This window comes from Camellia sinensis, chromosome 3 (genome assembly GCF_055761805.1).
Source record: "Camellia sinensis isolate YWXY chromosome 3, ASM5576180v1, whole genome shotgun sequence".
Taxonomy (NCBI): Eukaryota; Viridiplantae; Streptophyta; class Magnoliopsida; order Ericales; family Theaceae; genus Camellia; species Camellia sinensis.
This window is the reverse complement of record NC_138963.1, coordinates 76,106,437-76,124,528: the sequence shown is the minus strand read 5'-3', so window position 1 is coordinate 76,124,528 and position 18,092 is coordinate 76,106,437. Positions and strand designations below refer to the sequence as shown.

At 32.9% G+C, this 18,092-nt stretch overlaps 1 protein-coding gene across 1 annotated transcript; it reads right to left on the bottom strand.

Moving 5' to 3' along the window:
- Positions 1-13,292: 13,292 nt before the first annotated feature.
- On the bottom strand, positions 13,293-15,102 carry LOC114318468 (protein FAR1-RELATED SEQUENCE 5-like). Its single transcript, XM_082918152.1, has 3 exons — positions 14,077-15,102; positions 13,856-14,004; positions 13,293-13,710 (listed from the first exon to the last, which is right to left on the bottom strand). The coding sequence occupies exons 1-3, from the start codon at positions 15,100-15,102 to the stop codon at positions 13,293-13,295; spliced, it is 1,593 nt and encodes a 530-aa protein (XP_082774278.1).
- Positions 15,103-18,092: the final 2,990 nt, after the last annotated feature.

Here is an 18,092-nt window from a genome sequence, read left to right as displayed (position 1 = left end):
AAAATTTAGAGCACAATGATTCATTCCATTAAAAATATCACCACTAATAGCACTAATGATTAAAAAAATAAAAAATATATAAATCTAAAACCAAAACATCACATCATCAATGACAGAAACCACTGTCACCTAATTAGTGGGAGCACTAATTAATACTCCCAGACATTTTTCAATTTAGAGAGGATTATGAGAGTCTTCAAAAAAAAAAAACAGATCCCAATCATTATTGTCAGAGAAAATCAAAAATTTAATCCATCCCTTGCTACACTACACTCACGTATACCGTCGCATTTAAAAAATTATACTTTTTTTTTTTTTTTTTGTCAACTTATCTTCTTGTCTTTATATATATAAAATAATAAAATAATATAAATATTTTATCCAAGTCATTTTAAGAAAAATAATAATTATTTTTTTAGTTTAACTCACACAAAAAATTAAATTTTTTATATTTTTTATTTTTACTTAATATTTTTTATATTTTAAGTATTTTTTTATTTTTACTAAATATTTTTTATATTTTAAGGTTTTTTTTAAATATACTTAAGAAGTATAATGTTTTGTATTTTTTTTTAATTCAACAAATATAAAAAAATATATAAATTTAATACATTATCTTATTTTGTTATATTGAATAGATATTTTTTACAAATTTTTATACTTTTTAAATATATCTATATTTAATTGATCTAATTTAGATACAATAGTGGAGATAAAAATGAAAATTTATATTTATATATAAAAATTTGTACAAAAACTATCAAAAAATGTTGTGATAGTGATATTATTGTAAATATAAATCACTTTTATGGTGTTTTGTTCTAAAGTAAAAGGTCACCATTAAGGTATATCATTGTGTTTAAAAATTCTGTATAAAATTTATGTTGGTATATCATTACTCAATAAGAATATTTTCAGATAGAATTTAATGATAGTAAAATGTACTAATGATAATAGGAAGGAGAAATGGTAGAAAAAAATGGCAAAATGATCATTTAAAAAATTTTAGGACATAACATCAACAATCCAAGGAGTAATTTGTAATGAGAGTATAAACCTCAGGGAGATAAATGTAATTTTTTAAATATGAAAAGGGATCTATATTAAACAAAAATCTTAGGGAGTATCAGTGTAATTTACCCTTACCCTGTCACGCTCCAAAATTTGAAAATTTAAATATTCAATCAATATTCCATCATCAAAATCTTAGGAGTGAAAAAAAATCTAAACGTTCATGTCTCCAAAGAATTTAAATAAATTTCCATCCTCAAAATATTACAAGAGATAAAAATAAAATAAAAAGCTAACAAAACGCCAACCAAACCATGCACTATAATTTTATAACTAACTAATACCTTCAACATTAAAGTAACAATAAATTGTCAAAATAACTTAAATAATGTAAAGTTACAAATCATGTCAAATTATCAAAATACTAAAGTCATAAAAAATAAATAAATAAATAAATAAATAAATACATAAACTAATATCAACCCTAAACTTAATAAAACAAAAGAAGTCCAAACGACATGTCCTACGATCATAGTTGTTTTTTGTCACTACCATAGTCTCAACTAATCCTGCAAAAAAAGCTCAGCTGCACTCAAACAGCACGCACCCAAGTTGCCAAAAGACAAAACGGATCAGTATACAAGTATACTGGTATGAGTATAAGATTTGATGCCCACGTTTCCACAGATACAACCAAAAATGCATTTAATTCTTATTACGGGACAAGACAAGTAGTTTCATCAGCACCGAGACAAATGGGTAGTTTCCCGAGATACGGTAGCATTTAGTTTCTTACCCGTACACAACGAAATATAAATTGAATATAAAATAAACAAAATAAAAATAAAAATATGGTGGGTCAATCCTGCATAAAAAGTTAGTAAGGTCCACCATTCTGAAAAAAAAAAAATAAAGTTAACATAATTTAATCATAAGTAACTTGCTGAAGAAGTATAAAAATGCACCGTTTCATGCTTAAATAATTCAAATTGACCAAAACTCAAATAACAAAAATTGTACATAATCAAATTTCCTAAAAGGTATCAAAGACAAATTTAGTAGAAACTGAACAGGTTGAGATAAAAGTTTAATAGAAAATTCTAAACGAAATTCGATCGAAAAATCTAGAATTGAAAACGAAAAAGAAACTGCTGTAAGATGAATTTTTTCAAAAAAATTCAAAACACGAAAAATGTTCAGAATAATGTTTTACTTCAGTTTGAGTGAAACTAATAAAAATGAGCTCGTCTCGTGGATTAAAACAGCCTCTAAAATCTGCATTGCTAAAATGAATCAAAACTACTATAATCAAGATCATTCGAATATAAGTTACAATCGACCTTTTTAATAAAAAGTTAAAACACAAAAATTGTCTAGAATCACGTATACATACCTCTTCTCAAATTTCATAATTTATCGAGATCGTTTACTATTTTTCAAGATGTACAAATTAATACAATTCACACTATACTAATAAACTCATATTTACTTATTTGTACCTCAACTCCACCATTTCGGCCCTTCACTTCCGGCCTACACATATATTTCATGTGTCTCCTGTATACCTAACACCACTCCAAAGCCAAACTTGCACGGGGATATCGTTCCGAGTTTGACCCACACTCCCCGGATGGTTAGCATATACGTACGCTGGTAAATCAAAATACTCTTCTACTCATGAGAACGATACAACAATATATATATACACAATCTCTCATCTACTCATGAGAACAAACATAATAATGCCAAGCCTAAAGCATTTAAACAAATCTTATAATCTTCACTTTTTTTTTATATACTTTCTCACCAATATTCAAATAAACACAACAATTCATGACTTTTGTACTCATAATATTTTTTTAAATATCAAATAATTACTTAAAAAATTAATGAAACCACCAAAATAAAACGCTAACCTTTTTTCTCCCTTTTTCTCCACCTTCTGTCGTCTCTCTCTTACACACACCCAGCCAAGAGCACTCTCTTTTTTTTCTTTGATTACTCTCTCTCTCTCTTCCCGTGGCTCACTCTTTGCTGCCGCACCCCACAAACCTTCTCTTTCTTTCATTGTTAACATCTAAACTTAATTGACTTCTTATATTATACTATATTATAAACCTAAGTCTAAATATATAATAATTTTATTTTTTATTATATTACATTATATAAATAAATCACAAATATAACATATATAAATATAAATATTTTATATAAAATTTATATCAATAATTTCTTTATATATATATATATATATATAAATATTCAAATTAACTATGTATAATTAATTAACACATCAAATTAATTAAATATCACATTAAATTCTTATATAACTACACAATTAATAAAGCAAAAAATAAAATCAAGTAGTAATAAATAAATAAAGACATATGAAAAATTAGAATCGCTACATACCCCTTTCAAAAAAACAAGCACTCAGAACATTACCAAAACAAAACGAAACAAAACCAAAAAAAAATCTAATATACATTCCTTTAAAAATTGTGTACTATACACACTTTAATTATGCCATTTTTATTTATTTATTTATGACCAATTTCCTTCTTAATTATGACATTATTTTAATTAAGACTCATGAGTTATTTATTTATGCAGCGTATTGTGTTTAATTATGACATTTTTTAGTTATAACTCAAAAAATTAAAATTATGTCATTTTTTTTTTTACTTATAAGGTGCACACCACAGTGTTTTAAAAAAATAGAAAAGAAAAATTAGATGGGAAAAAAAAATGAGAGTGGGGAATGTTTAATAATATGACGTTTTAGGGATTGGCGACTTACCTGTTCAGTCCCACTCGATAGTATCCATTTGGGGAACATTTAGCGCTAAAGTCAATGAATGGGTAAGTCATAAAACTAAGTTAAATGATAATCAATTAAGCCTATTTGATAATAATAATTGATATCATTTAAAAATTTAAGTGCCTTTTAAAATATAAGTTAAAATTTTTTTAAAAATTAAGTCATATGAAATGCACTTAAGTATAACTAAATTTATAAATATTAAACATAAATATTGACCTACACTATTACAAACTTACTACCACCACCCGTCACTACCACCATTATCGTTACGGCTATTGTTATTGCCACCATCATGTCGCCGCCACCACTATTACTATCACCTTCACTATCATGCCACAGCTGTCACCGTCACCTTTATCACCATTGTAATTTTTGTCATAAACACCACCATCATTTTGCTACTACCACCACCACCACCACCACCACCATCACTATCACCACTGCTACCACTTTCATAATATAAAATTTGATCTTATATATATATCAAACAACTTATTTTTAGTTCAATACTTAAATATTTATCAAACAGTTTTTTGACTTAAAAAATTCAACATTGAGTTTTCAATACTTAATTTTCGGTTTTCAGATTTATCAAACACCACCTAAGTTTGACTCATATAATAAAATAAATCTATACATTTTAATTTTGTTAATTTAAATTTATTTTTTTATTATTTTTAATTTAAATCATTTATCTATTTGTGTTAAGTAAAATCAATGAAAAATAAGTATTTTAGTCACTCAACTTGATATAAAAATATATATCTTAGACATTTATGTGTATTTACATTAAGTTTAATAATTAAAATATTACTTTTCCGTTGATTTACTTAATGAAAATAGATGAATAGCTTAAATTCAAAATAAATTAAGGTTTAAGATTTAAATTGATAAAATTGAAATGTCCAGATTTATTTTACTAGAATGTTCAAACCTTTAGATTATTTTTGTAATTATCCAATATATATATGTGTGTGTGTGTGTGTGTTTGTGTGAGTGATTTTCTGACCACACTGCCCGCTTAATAACCAGTTGGAGAGCACCGACAGAATAGATGGCACCTGGCTGCCCTGCAACAGAAAGAGAAGATTCCGGCAATGGTTCGTCCACCCGGGGGCACTCCGACGATTATGTCAGTATATCTCTCAAAGATAAATCAAGTGCTAAACTCATAAGCTTGAGTATCAAAAGCATACCTTAGACCCATGGGGGTGCCTCTCTTTTATAGCCAACATAAACCTAGTCCCAATAGAAGCCTAACTTCTATGGACTCAGGATTACTGTTAATCTTGGACTCCCAATAAGATTAGGATAAACTCTCTAAGAGTCTTATCTTAATACAAACTGAAGTCTTCTCTCATTCTAGGACTCTTGACCCTCATCTGCTTATCTCGGATTCCGATATCTTTGGAGGTAACCTCGGCCTATCCGAGATGACCTCGGCATAACAACCAGGACACATGGCACCTTGGCTGACACGTCGGCGTCACCTTGGCCACGTGTTGGTACTCAGAAAATATATCCCCACAACTACCCCCTAGGTTCTATTACCTCGGCATTTTGAGGTGATGGAACCTATGTTGTTCGTTCATCTGTGCCCCTTTGTCCTAGATCAAACTTGCCGACCTCAAAGTTCCCTGAACTTTACTGTCCACTTCTGTCAAGTATCAAGCTTCATGCTTTCCAAGCTGCTCGAGATCACACCTCCTAGCCGAGGTTCTTGTTCCATTAATTCGTAAACTCCAAGAGCTTTGCAACTGTTCCACTCACATTCTTTGGTGGGTTCCTGATTTCCAATCATCTATTTGACTCCAGCGATCTTCATATCGGCGTTCATTTCTCTTGGTAGGTTCATAAACTCTTTTATTAAGCTCAATCTTTCATAACTCTTCTGAATCCGTTTACTTGCCCTCTGTTGTCTTCTATTTTTGTCTGTTTTCAAGTTTTGAATTGCTTGAATGCCTGGCACTGTTCTTGCCATATCCGCTTTCTGTTGCTAGCATCGTGTCTGGGTCATTATTTTCTTATTCTTCACATACTTACTTAGTGCCTGTGCACTTGGCTTTATTCTTTAACTTTGTCGTCTTCTTGACTCTGATTTTTCTCTTTTTTTCATTCAATCCTATGGCTTTTTCTCTTTCTAGCTCTTTTGCTTAAATCCGTCATTGTTCCAAGCTTTCAAGCTCTGCAACTGTTTTCGTTCCTCTCCTCCAGTGAAGCTTACATCATTCTGTCATTTTCGCATCCGTTGTCAGACTTTGACAATTCTCATTCCGGCTTCCCTGTTTCTGGTAAGCCACTGTTCCTCCTGGTTTTATTTCTTGTTGCTTTCCAAGAAGCTCTGCTTCATTGTTAATCACCATTGCTATTTTACCTGTTGTTTCCAAATCATCTTCTTGAATACACACTGTTCACACATCTGTTGATTTCTGCCACTGTTCTTGGCTTGACATACCTGTGCAATCTTTTTGTCTTTATTTCCTGATAGCTTCATCACCATTCTTGATTATGAATTACATTCTTGTTTCTGTTTTCTGTGTCTTTTTCCAGATTCTTGCTTTCAATCCTTGCCTTCAAACTCTGAGGTGCCAATCGCCGAAAAGAGCTTTGATCAAGCTCTTCGGGAGATCGATGCTAAGCTCGAGGCCGAGAAGGCTGTTGAGAAGTCTTCCCAATTGTCTTCTATATCTTGTCATTGATGCCGAGTAGTTTTGTTTCCTTCTTTTACTCCTTATACCTTGTATCTTGTACTTTGTCCTTCTCTGTATGCTTTTAATCCGGCCGACGTGCCATTTTTGTAGTATGAATAATTTATTTTTCAATATTCAGGCCGAAGTGCCTTCTTTCTTCTTTAAATGCATTTCTCTAATTTCTTCTTTGAATGAATGTCTTCTTTTTTTCTGCTCTTGTATGATTCTACACTTAGAATAATTTGCATGTCTTCAAAGTACACCTTGACTGTGCAATCTCTTCGGGTAAAATACCTCTGTCACAACTTCTAATCTTGCTCATCTCGGCCTTGTCCTAACACTTGAAAATATTGTAACAAATATTTTCACAAGTGTTGCTTAGGACTTGTCACTTTCTCAATGTCTTCTATCAAGATTTCAGTTTTCCATATTTCAAGTTTTAACAACCTAGTAGTCTCGGCAAGTACGCAGATATTGCTTGAGCTTGACTTTAACTTGTAAATTTTTTTCAAAAATTTCAACAAGTGTTTTAACCATCATCCTTTATCATAACCTCGGCTTAACTTCAGCTTATAAATTTTTCTCAAAATTTCAACAAGTGTTAAACCATCTTCCTTTCGATACAACCTCGGTGACCTCAGTTTAACTATAACTTGTAAATTCACACAGAATTTCAACAAGTGTTAAATATCACATCGGTTTAACTTCAACTTGTAAATTCACGCAGAATTTCAACAAGTGTTAAATATGACCTCGGTTTAACTTCAACTTGTAAATTCACACAGAATTTCAACAAGTGTTAAATATAACCTGGGTTTAACTTCAACTTGTAAATTCACATAGAATTTCAACAAGTGTTAAACATCATATCGGTTTAACCAACTTGTAAATTGCTACAAATTTCAACAAGTGGTAAACATCATATCGGTTTAACTTCAACTTGTAAATTTACACAGAATTTCAACAAGTGTTAAATATGACCTTGGTTTAACTTCAACTTGTAAATTCACACAAAATTTCAACAAGTGTTAAACATCATATCGATTTAACCAACTTGTAAATTGCCACAAATTTCAACAAGTGGTAAACATCATATTGGTTTAACCAACTTGTAAATTGTCCACAAATATCAACAAGTGTTAAACAATGATTTCGGTTTAACTTAACTTGTAAATTGTCCACAAATTTCAACAAGTGTTAAACAATGATTTCGGTTTAACTTGAATTTGTAAATTGTCCACAAATTTCAACAAGTGGTAAACATATTCTTCTTCTCTCTGCCCCCTGCTTGGCTTCCACATACTCCTTTGCGAACCTTATAAAAGGTCTTTAACCTGGCTAACTGCAGTCTAACCTTGTGTGTTTTCTTTTTTTATCTTCTGGGATCTGAGATCTGCTCACTGAGCTCTTCTCTTCTCGGACTTAAGTGCCGAGATCTTGTTTGCTAGAATCTTGGATCTACTCACTCAGGTTGAGCTCTTCTCTTCTCGGACCTACTCACCTAGGCCGAGATCATGTCTTCTAGGATTCGGGATTCAGGGTTTGGAATCCGAGATCTACTCACTTAGGATAAGTTCTTCTATACATGAATGTTATCTCCTTGGGAGCGCTCATCCCCCCTGTCTTTCCATCCCTTCTGGAAGGGTTTTCGTTCCTTCGCAGGTATCTATCCTTCCATACCTAGAGGTCATCTTCGTTGTAGTATCCGCTTCGATCTGTTGTCTTTGGTGCGTCACCTTTCTGGCTGGCGTCTTTCACTCCGTGACTCTGGTCACGAGTTTCTGCGTTGCGGTCATCCCCTTCAACGTCGAGGTTAATAGGTCTCCCACTCCCAGCAGGAGCGTTGTCTCCAATTTGATCCTTCTGTCCGTCATTGGCCATCTATTCTTCTTTCTTTCATTGGCCATATATTCTTCTTTCTTTCATTGGTCATCTATTCTTCTTTCTTTCCCACAGACGACTTCAAATTGTTGGAGTGATTTTCTGACCACATTGCCCACTTAGTAACCAGCTGGAGAGCACCGACAGAATAGATGGCACTTGGCTGACCTGCAACAGAAAGAGAAGATTCCGGCGGTGGTTCGTCCACCCGGGGGCACTCCGACGATCAAGTCAGTATATCTCTCAAAGATAAATCAAGTGCTAAACTCACAAGCTTGAGTATCAAAAGCATACCTTAGACCCATGGGGGTGCCTCTCTTTTATATCCAACATAAACCTAGTTCCAATAGAAGCCTAACTTCTATGGACTCAGGATTACTGCTAATCTTGGAATCCTAATAAGATTAGGATAAACTCTCTAAGAGTCTTATCTTAATACAAACTGAAGTCTTCTCTCATTCTAGGACTCTTGCCCCTCATCTGCTTATCTCGAATTCCGATATCTTCGGAGGTAATCTTCAGAGGTAACCTCGGCCTATCCGAGATGACCTCGGCATAACAACCAGGACACGCGGCACCTTAGCTGACATGTCGGCGTCACCTTGGCCACGTGTTGGTACTTAGAAAATATATCCCCACAATGTTGAAGTTAAAAAACAAGGTAAATTACAATCACCTCTCTTAAGATTGTAAAAATACATTAATTTTCACAAGTTTAATATAATTATATTAAACTTTTTTGAGATTTAATTTCATATAACATTAGTTTATTCTTTTTTTTTTTTTATCAACAATTCATTAGTCATATGAATAAAAAATAATATTTCATTTAAAATGTACGTTTACATTGTTTATTTTTGTGTCTTTACACAGTTTATATTTGTTCTTATCCCTTCAATATTGATAAAAGATAAAAGGAGCCGTTATTTTCACTCAACTTTAATTCAAATACACTCTATTTTTTGTCCTTATTATACATAGTTGCATTAATGTATTAGGATTCTCTAGAGTGGAACCCTGAAATGATCTCCTAAAGTGAAAGATCCAACAACTAAAAATAAACCTCACCAAAACGACGTCATTTTGGTGAGTAATTTCAACATCAAAAAATAAATAAATAAATAAATTTAGCTTTAATTCAAAACATCGATGTTCAGCAGATATGAAGCATTACAGAGAGAGAGAGAGAAAAAGAAAAGGGCTTACAGAAGGAGCTCTTCCCACCCACCCCCAACGTATCGCTGCCATTGTCGCGCCACTGCCCGCTATACTCCAACAAATTGAAGGAAAAAAACCACAGGTTCGTTCATTCTCCAAACTTAAAATATTAGGGCTTTGATTCCAAAAATTAGGGAAAAAAACCATATTGAAGGATTTTCTTTGAAGGCATTTGTTGTTTAGGTGGTTGGTTGTTTAGATATGTAAAAATAAGCTATAATCTGAGCTTGGCTACCTTTGTAAAGTAAAAATCTGAACTTCAAAGGCGGTATTTCAAGTCCCAAAAAATATATTCTTAGGGTTTTGATTTGGGACTTTTTACATAGATGCTTCAAAATTGGTTTTGCCATCTTGCTTTGATTTCTCTGTGGTCGTATGAAATCAGTCATGCAGTGTGTAATGTCCATATAAGGCACTGTTAAATAGGCAAAAGAATCCAGAAAAATGTGTTCAGTTGGATATATATTTTGACTTGCCCATTGGCTATAGCCAATTTTTGCCATTTCACTTTGACTTCTTTGTGGTCATAGAATCAATCATGTGAGTTTCATTCAATGTTGTTTCCCCACTTGCTTGGTGTCAATATAGGACATTGTCGAATAGGAAAAAAGAAGATAGAAAAGGTATTTGGGTGAGTTTTATAGGACATTGTTGAATAGGAAAATAGAAGCTAGAAGAGGCCTTTGCTTTGGTGAATTGATTGCAACTTGGGTTGCTTATTGAGCACAAGATATCGGCATTTGTTTTGGTGGCTTAATTGATTACAACATGGGTTGCTTCTTTCTTCTACCTTTTTATATTTGAAATTTTCCTGTAGCAGAACTGGGCTTGCCAGTTGATGTGTTCTCTAGATAGGTATAATATGTTTGCTATATAGTTTTGGTACTCTCTTGGTGATTTCGCAGAACATTGTTGGAAATATGTTTCTCCTGAGTTGCTGTTTTATCGGTTGGTAAGGGAAAATTATTTACATGATTTATTTAAAATTTATTCTTAGAGAGCCGATTTGAGTCCTGCTCATTGTTGTCTTTATAGTTGTTAAGTCTGTTTGTTTTATTCACCCAAAAAAATCTATTTGTTTTATAAATTTTCAATTCAATGCCCGTAATTATTTTGTTCAAAACAGAAAATTTATTATATGTTTTATTATGCTAGTTGTACATTAGAATTATGTTTTGTACAATATTCTTGTTTGATATTTTCTGAAACTGTTGGATTTCAATTTTTTTTTTTTTTTACATACTCCAATTGTAAAATTTATAAATTTCAGTGCACTTGTAGTTAAATAGATATTTGTGTGTGTGATAAGTCTTTTTGTTACAGACAAAAACAAATTATAATTTGTTTATACAGTCATGTGTAGATATTGTTGTTCCATTGTTGTTTTATTGTTGTTCCATTGTTGTTATTTCAAGTAAAAAAATGTCAACATCAAATGCATCTATGAGTGATACTACTGAAATTTAGTTTAGAAGTCGAAAATTTCATTGTGAGGTGAGAGCAGCATTCAGGATTTCAGTGTCAAAGGAAAATCTAGGGATGGTATACTTCGCTTGCCCTTTCAACAACACCAATGGATGCAGCTTCTTTGAGTAGTGGATGCCTTTACATAAGCAGCGTCAATGGTTGAAGATGGTAAGGAAGGAAAGCAACGAAAATTGTAATATCAACCCTTTGATCAACGAACTGATTGTATCCAATGATGAGCTGAAAGAGATGGTCACGAAGTTTAGGAAAGAGAGTAAACAAATGGTTGTAGAGATTAAACAACTGAGGGAAAAGTTGCACTATGCCATTGTAATAGTATTAACTGGATTTAGACTTATTCTTTTATTATTTAAATATTAAGTGTAAATTAAGTTCGGATTTAGACTTTTTCTTTTGTGAACTAAATATTAAGTGTAAATTAAGTTGGTTGTTGACTTGAAATGCACAATGTTGTAATGTTGATTGTGAAAACCAGTATTTTGATATCTGGGTTAGATTGTATTAGTAGACCTTTTGAAGTGCTCAATTGATATATACAAAAAGGTGCTTTGAAATAATGGTTGCTTTGTTTGTTTGTTTGGGTTCTTCGATGCATCTTGGGCTTATATATATCTCCAATGAAGGGAGGCTTTTGTAGAACACTTGAAATTTGGTTTTGGACCATTTCAGCAACCTATTTGAGCAACATTTCACCAAAAAATCCAGCATAATTCAATTAAAATTTCAGGAAAAAAGCTGCAAAATTCCATCAACATTTAACACAAATTTCAGCAACAAAATCTGTTTTATTTCAGCAACATCTGAACCAAAATTCAGTACCATTTCAGCAACATGTTTGAGCAACATTTTACAAAAAAATCCAGCAACAATTCACCAAAATTTCAGAAAAAATTATGCAAAATTCCATTAACATTTAGTACAAATTTCAACAACAAAATTTACTTTATTTTAGCAACATTTGAACCAAAATTCAGCACCATTTCAGAAACATGTTTGAGCAACATTTCACCAAAAATCCAGCAACAATTCAACCAAAATTTTAGAAAAAAAATTTGCAAAGTTCCATCAACATTCAACACAAATTTCAGCAACAAAATCTGCTTTATTTCAGCAACATTTGAACCAAAATTCAGCACCATTTCAACAACATGTTTGAGCAACATTTCACAAAAAAATCCAGTAACAATTCAACCAAAATTTTAGAAAATTTTTTTACAAAATTCCATCAACATTCAGCACAAATTTCAGCAACAAAATCTGCATTATTTCAGCCAAAATTCAGTACCATTTCAACATGTTTAAGCAACATTTCACCAAAAATTTAGCACCATTTCAACTGTATTGTCATTTCAAAACAAAAGAAATACAACTCAAAATACCCCAATGATCAAAGAACGCAACAATATTTTCTACATCCACATGAAAAGTTTTCAATATTACATACACGAACATCATATCCAACAAAAAAAAATCAACGCTAAGATATTGACATGTGATCCACATGCCCACAGCCACGACCACGACCACGACCACGCCCACGTAGTACCTAAAAAAATAGAAAATACTCTTATATCAAAGGAACCATAAAATAAAATGGAACTTTAAATGAATGAATGAGAAAATGAAAGAGGAAAGGTGAAAAATAAATTACTTGACTACATGCAGGACTATTCGAGGCTTGCGAGCCATAACCGCTTGCATTGTTAAGCAATGCTTGATAGCTTCCATGGACGAAATACATCGATGGCATTGAAAAAGGCATATTGTGACGAAGAAAACTTGGCTGCAACAATAACAAACACATATCAATTTGAAATGGTAATAATCACTTACAAATAAACATAATAAAACTTCTTATTAAACTAACTTACATCATAAGTGAGATACATAAATTGAGACAAAGAAGCATTAACTTGAGGAACACTCGTCGAGAATGGAGGAAGTTGAAAAGAACTTATTGAAAATAAAGAAGCCGATTGAGGAATACTCGGCGAAAACAAGGGAGGTGGTTCAAGAGCACTCACCGAAAATAAGGGAGGAGGTTGAGGAGCAACAGACATGGGAGTTTGAGAAGCATTATGTGAACTTGTTTTATTTTTCTTTGCTAATGCAAGCTCCAAACCACCTTTTGTCCGCCTTCATCCCTTGCTAGTGCACTCTCTTCTCTTGAGTCCTTTTGCTCAAACTGCATTTGTATCCGCCACACCATCCACTTCAAAGCTTTTAGAGCATGTGTCGGGAGGGTGTTCTTGTTCAATAGTATCTGAAAAAGGCATATTGAATTTTGCGCTTAACATGCTTTCAATGTTTGCAATTAATTCAACCACTTTCTCTACCGTTAAGTTATATGTTTCCTCACTTTCAGAAGCTCTACACGCTATTGCTCTGAACATTGCCATCAATGATCTATAGTGTGAAGTTTGATGCAATCTTACATCAACCTTAATATCATGCCCACACCTATCTTTCACATTTGCAGCTAATGCTTTTTTAGTCCATCTCTTGAGAATATATTGGGAAAGAATCTCTTTGAATTTGAAGGTGTCTCTAAGGATCTTCAAACAATGACTACACAAAATGCCCTTCATTCCAAACTTCCTACAATTGCAAGTGAGTGAACCATCACACTCTTGCCTTTTTAGTCCATCTCTTGAGAATATATTGGGAAAGAATCTCTTTGAATTTGAGGGTGTCTCTAAGGATCTTCAAACAATGACTACACAAAATGCCCTTCATTTCAAACTTCCTACAATCGCAAGTGAGTGAACCATCACACTCCACTTTCGCCTTCCTCACCTTTACACCATTGCTATCAAGAACAGTATAAACGGTACTCTCACCAACATGTTCAGTTTCTTCAATGTTTACTTCAAGGGACTTGACATACTCATCCTGAAATTCTTCATAAATTTTATTTGTGTAAACATCTGCTGCTTAGTACATAATCTTCACTTTAATATTCACCTTTGGCAACTTTTGGCATAGAGCATATTCGGCTTGTAACTTTTTGTACCTCTTCTCACAAAGAACTCGATCAAAATGCATGAAAAATTGCATTAAGTTATGATCAGACTGAATGAAATCCTTCAAGAATGCATTAAAGGATTCATTAAGTTGGGTGCTACTCATGTCCGCACGCCATGCATTTCTAACATATGGCCAGCCCCATTTTTCCTTGATCCCAAATGTTAACTTCAACCAATGATTATCTCGCTCTTCATACTTGTCAAGCATTTCCTCCCATTTTAACATAAACTCATTCTCATCCTCAATGTTATACATAAATTTGGATAAAACACTCTTCATCCCATTATCTTTCACCTCCTTATCCTTGAAGGTAGAATTTGCATGCCTTAATGCATTTTGCATCAAATGCCAAGTGCAAAGGCGGTGTTTTGTGTTAGGCATGACAACAGGTATGGCCTTAGCCATCGCAGCATCCTGATCCGTAAAAATTGTTTTTGGAGCCTTACTTGACATTGCCTCCAAGAATCTTCTAAAAAGCCATATAAAAGAATCAGCAGTCTCATCATACATCAAAGCTGTGCCAAATATAACAGCTTCCCTATGATGGTTAAATCCAATGAAAAACGCAAATGGTCTATGTGCACTATTTAACTTGTAAGTAGTGTCGAAAGTTACAACATCACCAAATTGCCCATAATCCATGATCATTTGAACATCGGCCCAAAATATGTTTGTAATCTGCTCCTCGCTATCTAATTGGACAGAGTAAAAAAAAGATGAATTCTCCAATGTTTTCTTACGAAAATATTGCAAAATGCTATCTGCCTCCCCATAAGCTAAACTCCTTTGCCTCTTCGTTCTCAAATAATTTTTTCGGTCCAGTTTTGTGAACCCAATCGACTCCCTTCCATCAGTTTCTTTACCCATGAGCTCAAATGCAGCATTAAGACGGATTTCAAATTTTTTGGCTAAATCTATTTCGATTGCCTGTGATGCAGATATCTTCCTTTGGGATGATAACATATGCGTACATTCTACTGGTACAAGGATATGATTATGTTGTTCAACAAAATCACCAACAAAAAATTTCTAAATATTCCTACCCCACTTAATGATAAGTCGGGATTGACAACCAGTCCTCATTTCCTACCTAGGATTTTTTGTTAATGGATCTCGTATGTTGACAACCCGAAACCCCTCCTTATTACAAACAAATAGCCTTGAAGTGATTTGCCCCTCCTTGCTCTTGTTTACCTAACCCCTACTAATACTAAAGCCTAGCCTTCCTTCATAAGAATTATAGAAATCATATGCTTCTTGTTCTGTATCAAATGTCATGTGAACTCTAGGTTTCCAATCACAATCACCCCCGTCATTCTCAATGTTGTTAGGTTCCATATCAATGTACCCAGTCACTTAAAAAATAAAAAAGTGCTCAATATTAGCATAAAAACTGTAAATTATGTTTGCAAAATAATACAAACTAAATAAAAACACTACAAGAATTGACTCATATTAGATTATATAAACAAAGGGGAACAAATCCCTTCAATAGTAAATTATGTTTTTAATGATCCAAATTTAATCCAAATCCCTTAATTTTCTTATAATCAACATGTGAACATACAAAATCAAAATTAAACAACAAAAACAAACAAAATAAAAAATAAAAAAAGCAAACAAAAACAGAAATTAACAACAACCAAAACCCACTTGGCAACAACATTAACAAAATAAAAAATTAGGTATCTCACTATAAATAATAATAATAATAATAATAATAATAAAGGAATCTTTGAATTCAGAAACAACATAACAACATTGTGCATTGTTCACAAACAAAATATAAAATTAGGTTTCTCACTGTAAAATAAAAATAATAATTATAATAAAAAAAGACGTAACAATGAACTTCCTAAGTATTTTGTTTAGAATGCAATGCATATTCTTCAATGACAAACATGTATATTGTTCTTTAATGGCTGTAACGCCCCAAATTTCTAGCCCAAATGATAATACAATAAGCATGGCTCTTTCAAGGAAAACTGAATATAAACCTCCAAACTTACATTACATGATACAATAGTTCTTCATGCAACAATACATTAATCCAACAAGAAGTAAATAAACAAATAAATACCCCCAAGGGTTTACAAGTATCCAAGGCTTGAGCCTAGTTATACAAAACGGTTATTCAAACTCACACACATACAACCCTTGGCTTACACAGAGTTACAGCAAAATGAGAGTCTCGTACTCTCAACACACATTTCCTCGCATTTAGTTAGGCAGCATCACTACATCTTTTCCTGCACAAAAATCTCATAGGGTGAGCATAAAGCCCAATAAGAAATCCTTAACAAAATATATACATTTTATACAAATCTCAAGAGATGAAATGTACATGCCATGCTACGCCCCTTTTTGAAGATAAATCACATTTTTATCTTTTGAAAACCATCATGCTCAATGATGTCATGCAATTTCAATTGTTCAAAACTTAACAATTTATTTCAAGGGCGGTAAATACGACTCTGGTAATCCCTAGGTCGATGTCTACAAGTAGACTATACAAGTACTACCAAATTGTCATTTTTACCGGTATTAACCGGAAGGTTCGACACTTATTCGCGCGGATTTTTGGTCTTTCACCCCGGACTCTCAGGCCAACTTCTTCAATATCATCTACACTGCATATCAAGACTTACCAATGTATTTACCCCAAAACCATTCCATGAAAACTTGTTTCTCAACATTCTTTTCTCAATACAAGTTTTCAAATCAACTTTCAAAATTTAATGTAATCAAATGAATTGATATGCCAATTTCACAAGATGAATATAAATATTTTTATATCAATTCATCATCCAAAGAATAACACAATTCCCTCTTTTCAAGTATCCTCGACAATTAGTTATTTCAAGACTATTCAATGTTTTGAACAATAATTTCCAAAATGAACAATAATTCTCATATTCCCTGAAATTCATCATTTATATAAATATAAATAAGAAATTTTCCAAACATCCATTTATTTTGACTCACAAAATAAATATAACAATATTATTCATGGATTTTTAGTCTCCTTTAAAAAAAATTCTCAAATTCTAGGTTTTCTCATTAAAACTATACAACTCAAATTTTTTGAAAGAAAACTTTCCAAAATCATCTTTTCTTCAATCAACGAAGATCAAAACCCATAAGATCATCTTAAAAGAACAAGAGACAAACCCACTTTCAAAATCGCTCAACTTCTTGAATCAACAATCAATTTTCAAAGCTATTAAAAGATGATTTCGAAAATCATATAGATCTTGCAAAAATATATATATAACTCTAAGAAAATCCCTACCTCAAGTTTTGAAGAAGAAATGAGATGAAACCCCCAAAATCAACGGTGTCGAAACTCGATCTTCACCACACACAACGAAGCCCTCGAGAAGTTAACCAACTTTGATAAAGAACTTATGGCAGAACTTTAATGGATCTTGAGAAATCAAAGTTTTGATCCAATTTGGCCTAGGGAAATGTAGAGAGAATGGAGAGGAGAGGGTTTTTAGAGAGAGAGAGAGATATAAAAAGTGATCTGAAATATCAGATTCACGAACTGATATAACATGGTCTGCTCAAGCGTGGAAAGCCCCGCTCGAGCGTCAAATACACTTTCCTAGTACTTTTGCATACAGGTCAAACTCCTGGAACCAAACATTCTCCGCTCAAGCGCATAAACGGCCGCTCGAGCGGACAAACAACTTCTAATGCATTTTGCATTTTTACTTTGAGGGTGTTGCCCCTCAACCCCACTAGGGCCACGGCGCTGCCCTTGGACCCGCCGAGGGGCGCTACCCCTTGGACCCCTACGAACTGACCGGGCAGCTCGATTCCCAACATACTCAGTGAAATGGAAAAACTGGGATCACTACAGTGGCTGGATTCTTTGAATGAAAAATATCCACATGTAGTATATGAAGAACAAGCTATTGTAATAGAAGATGAGGGTCCAAACAAGCTAT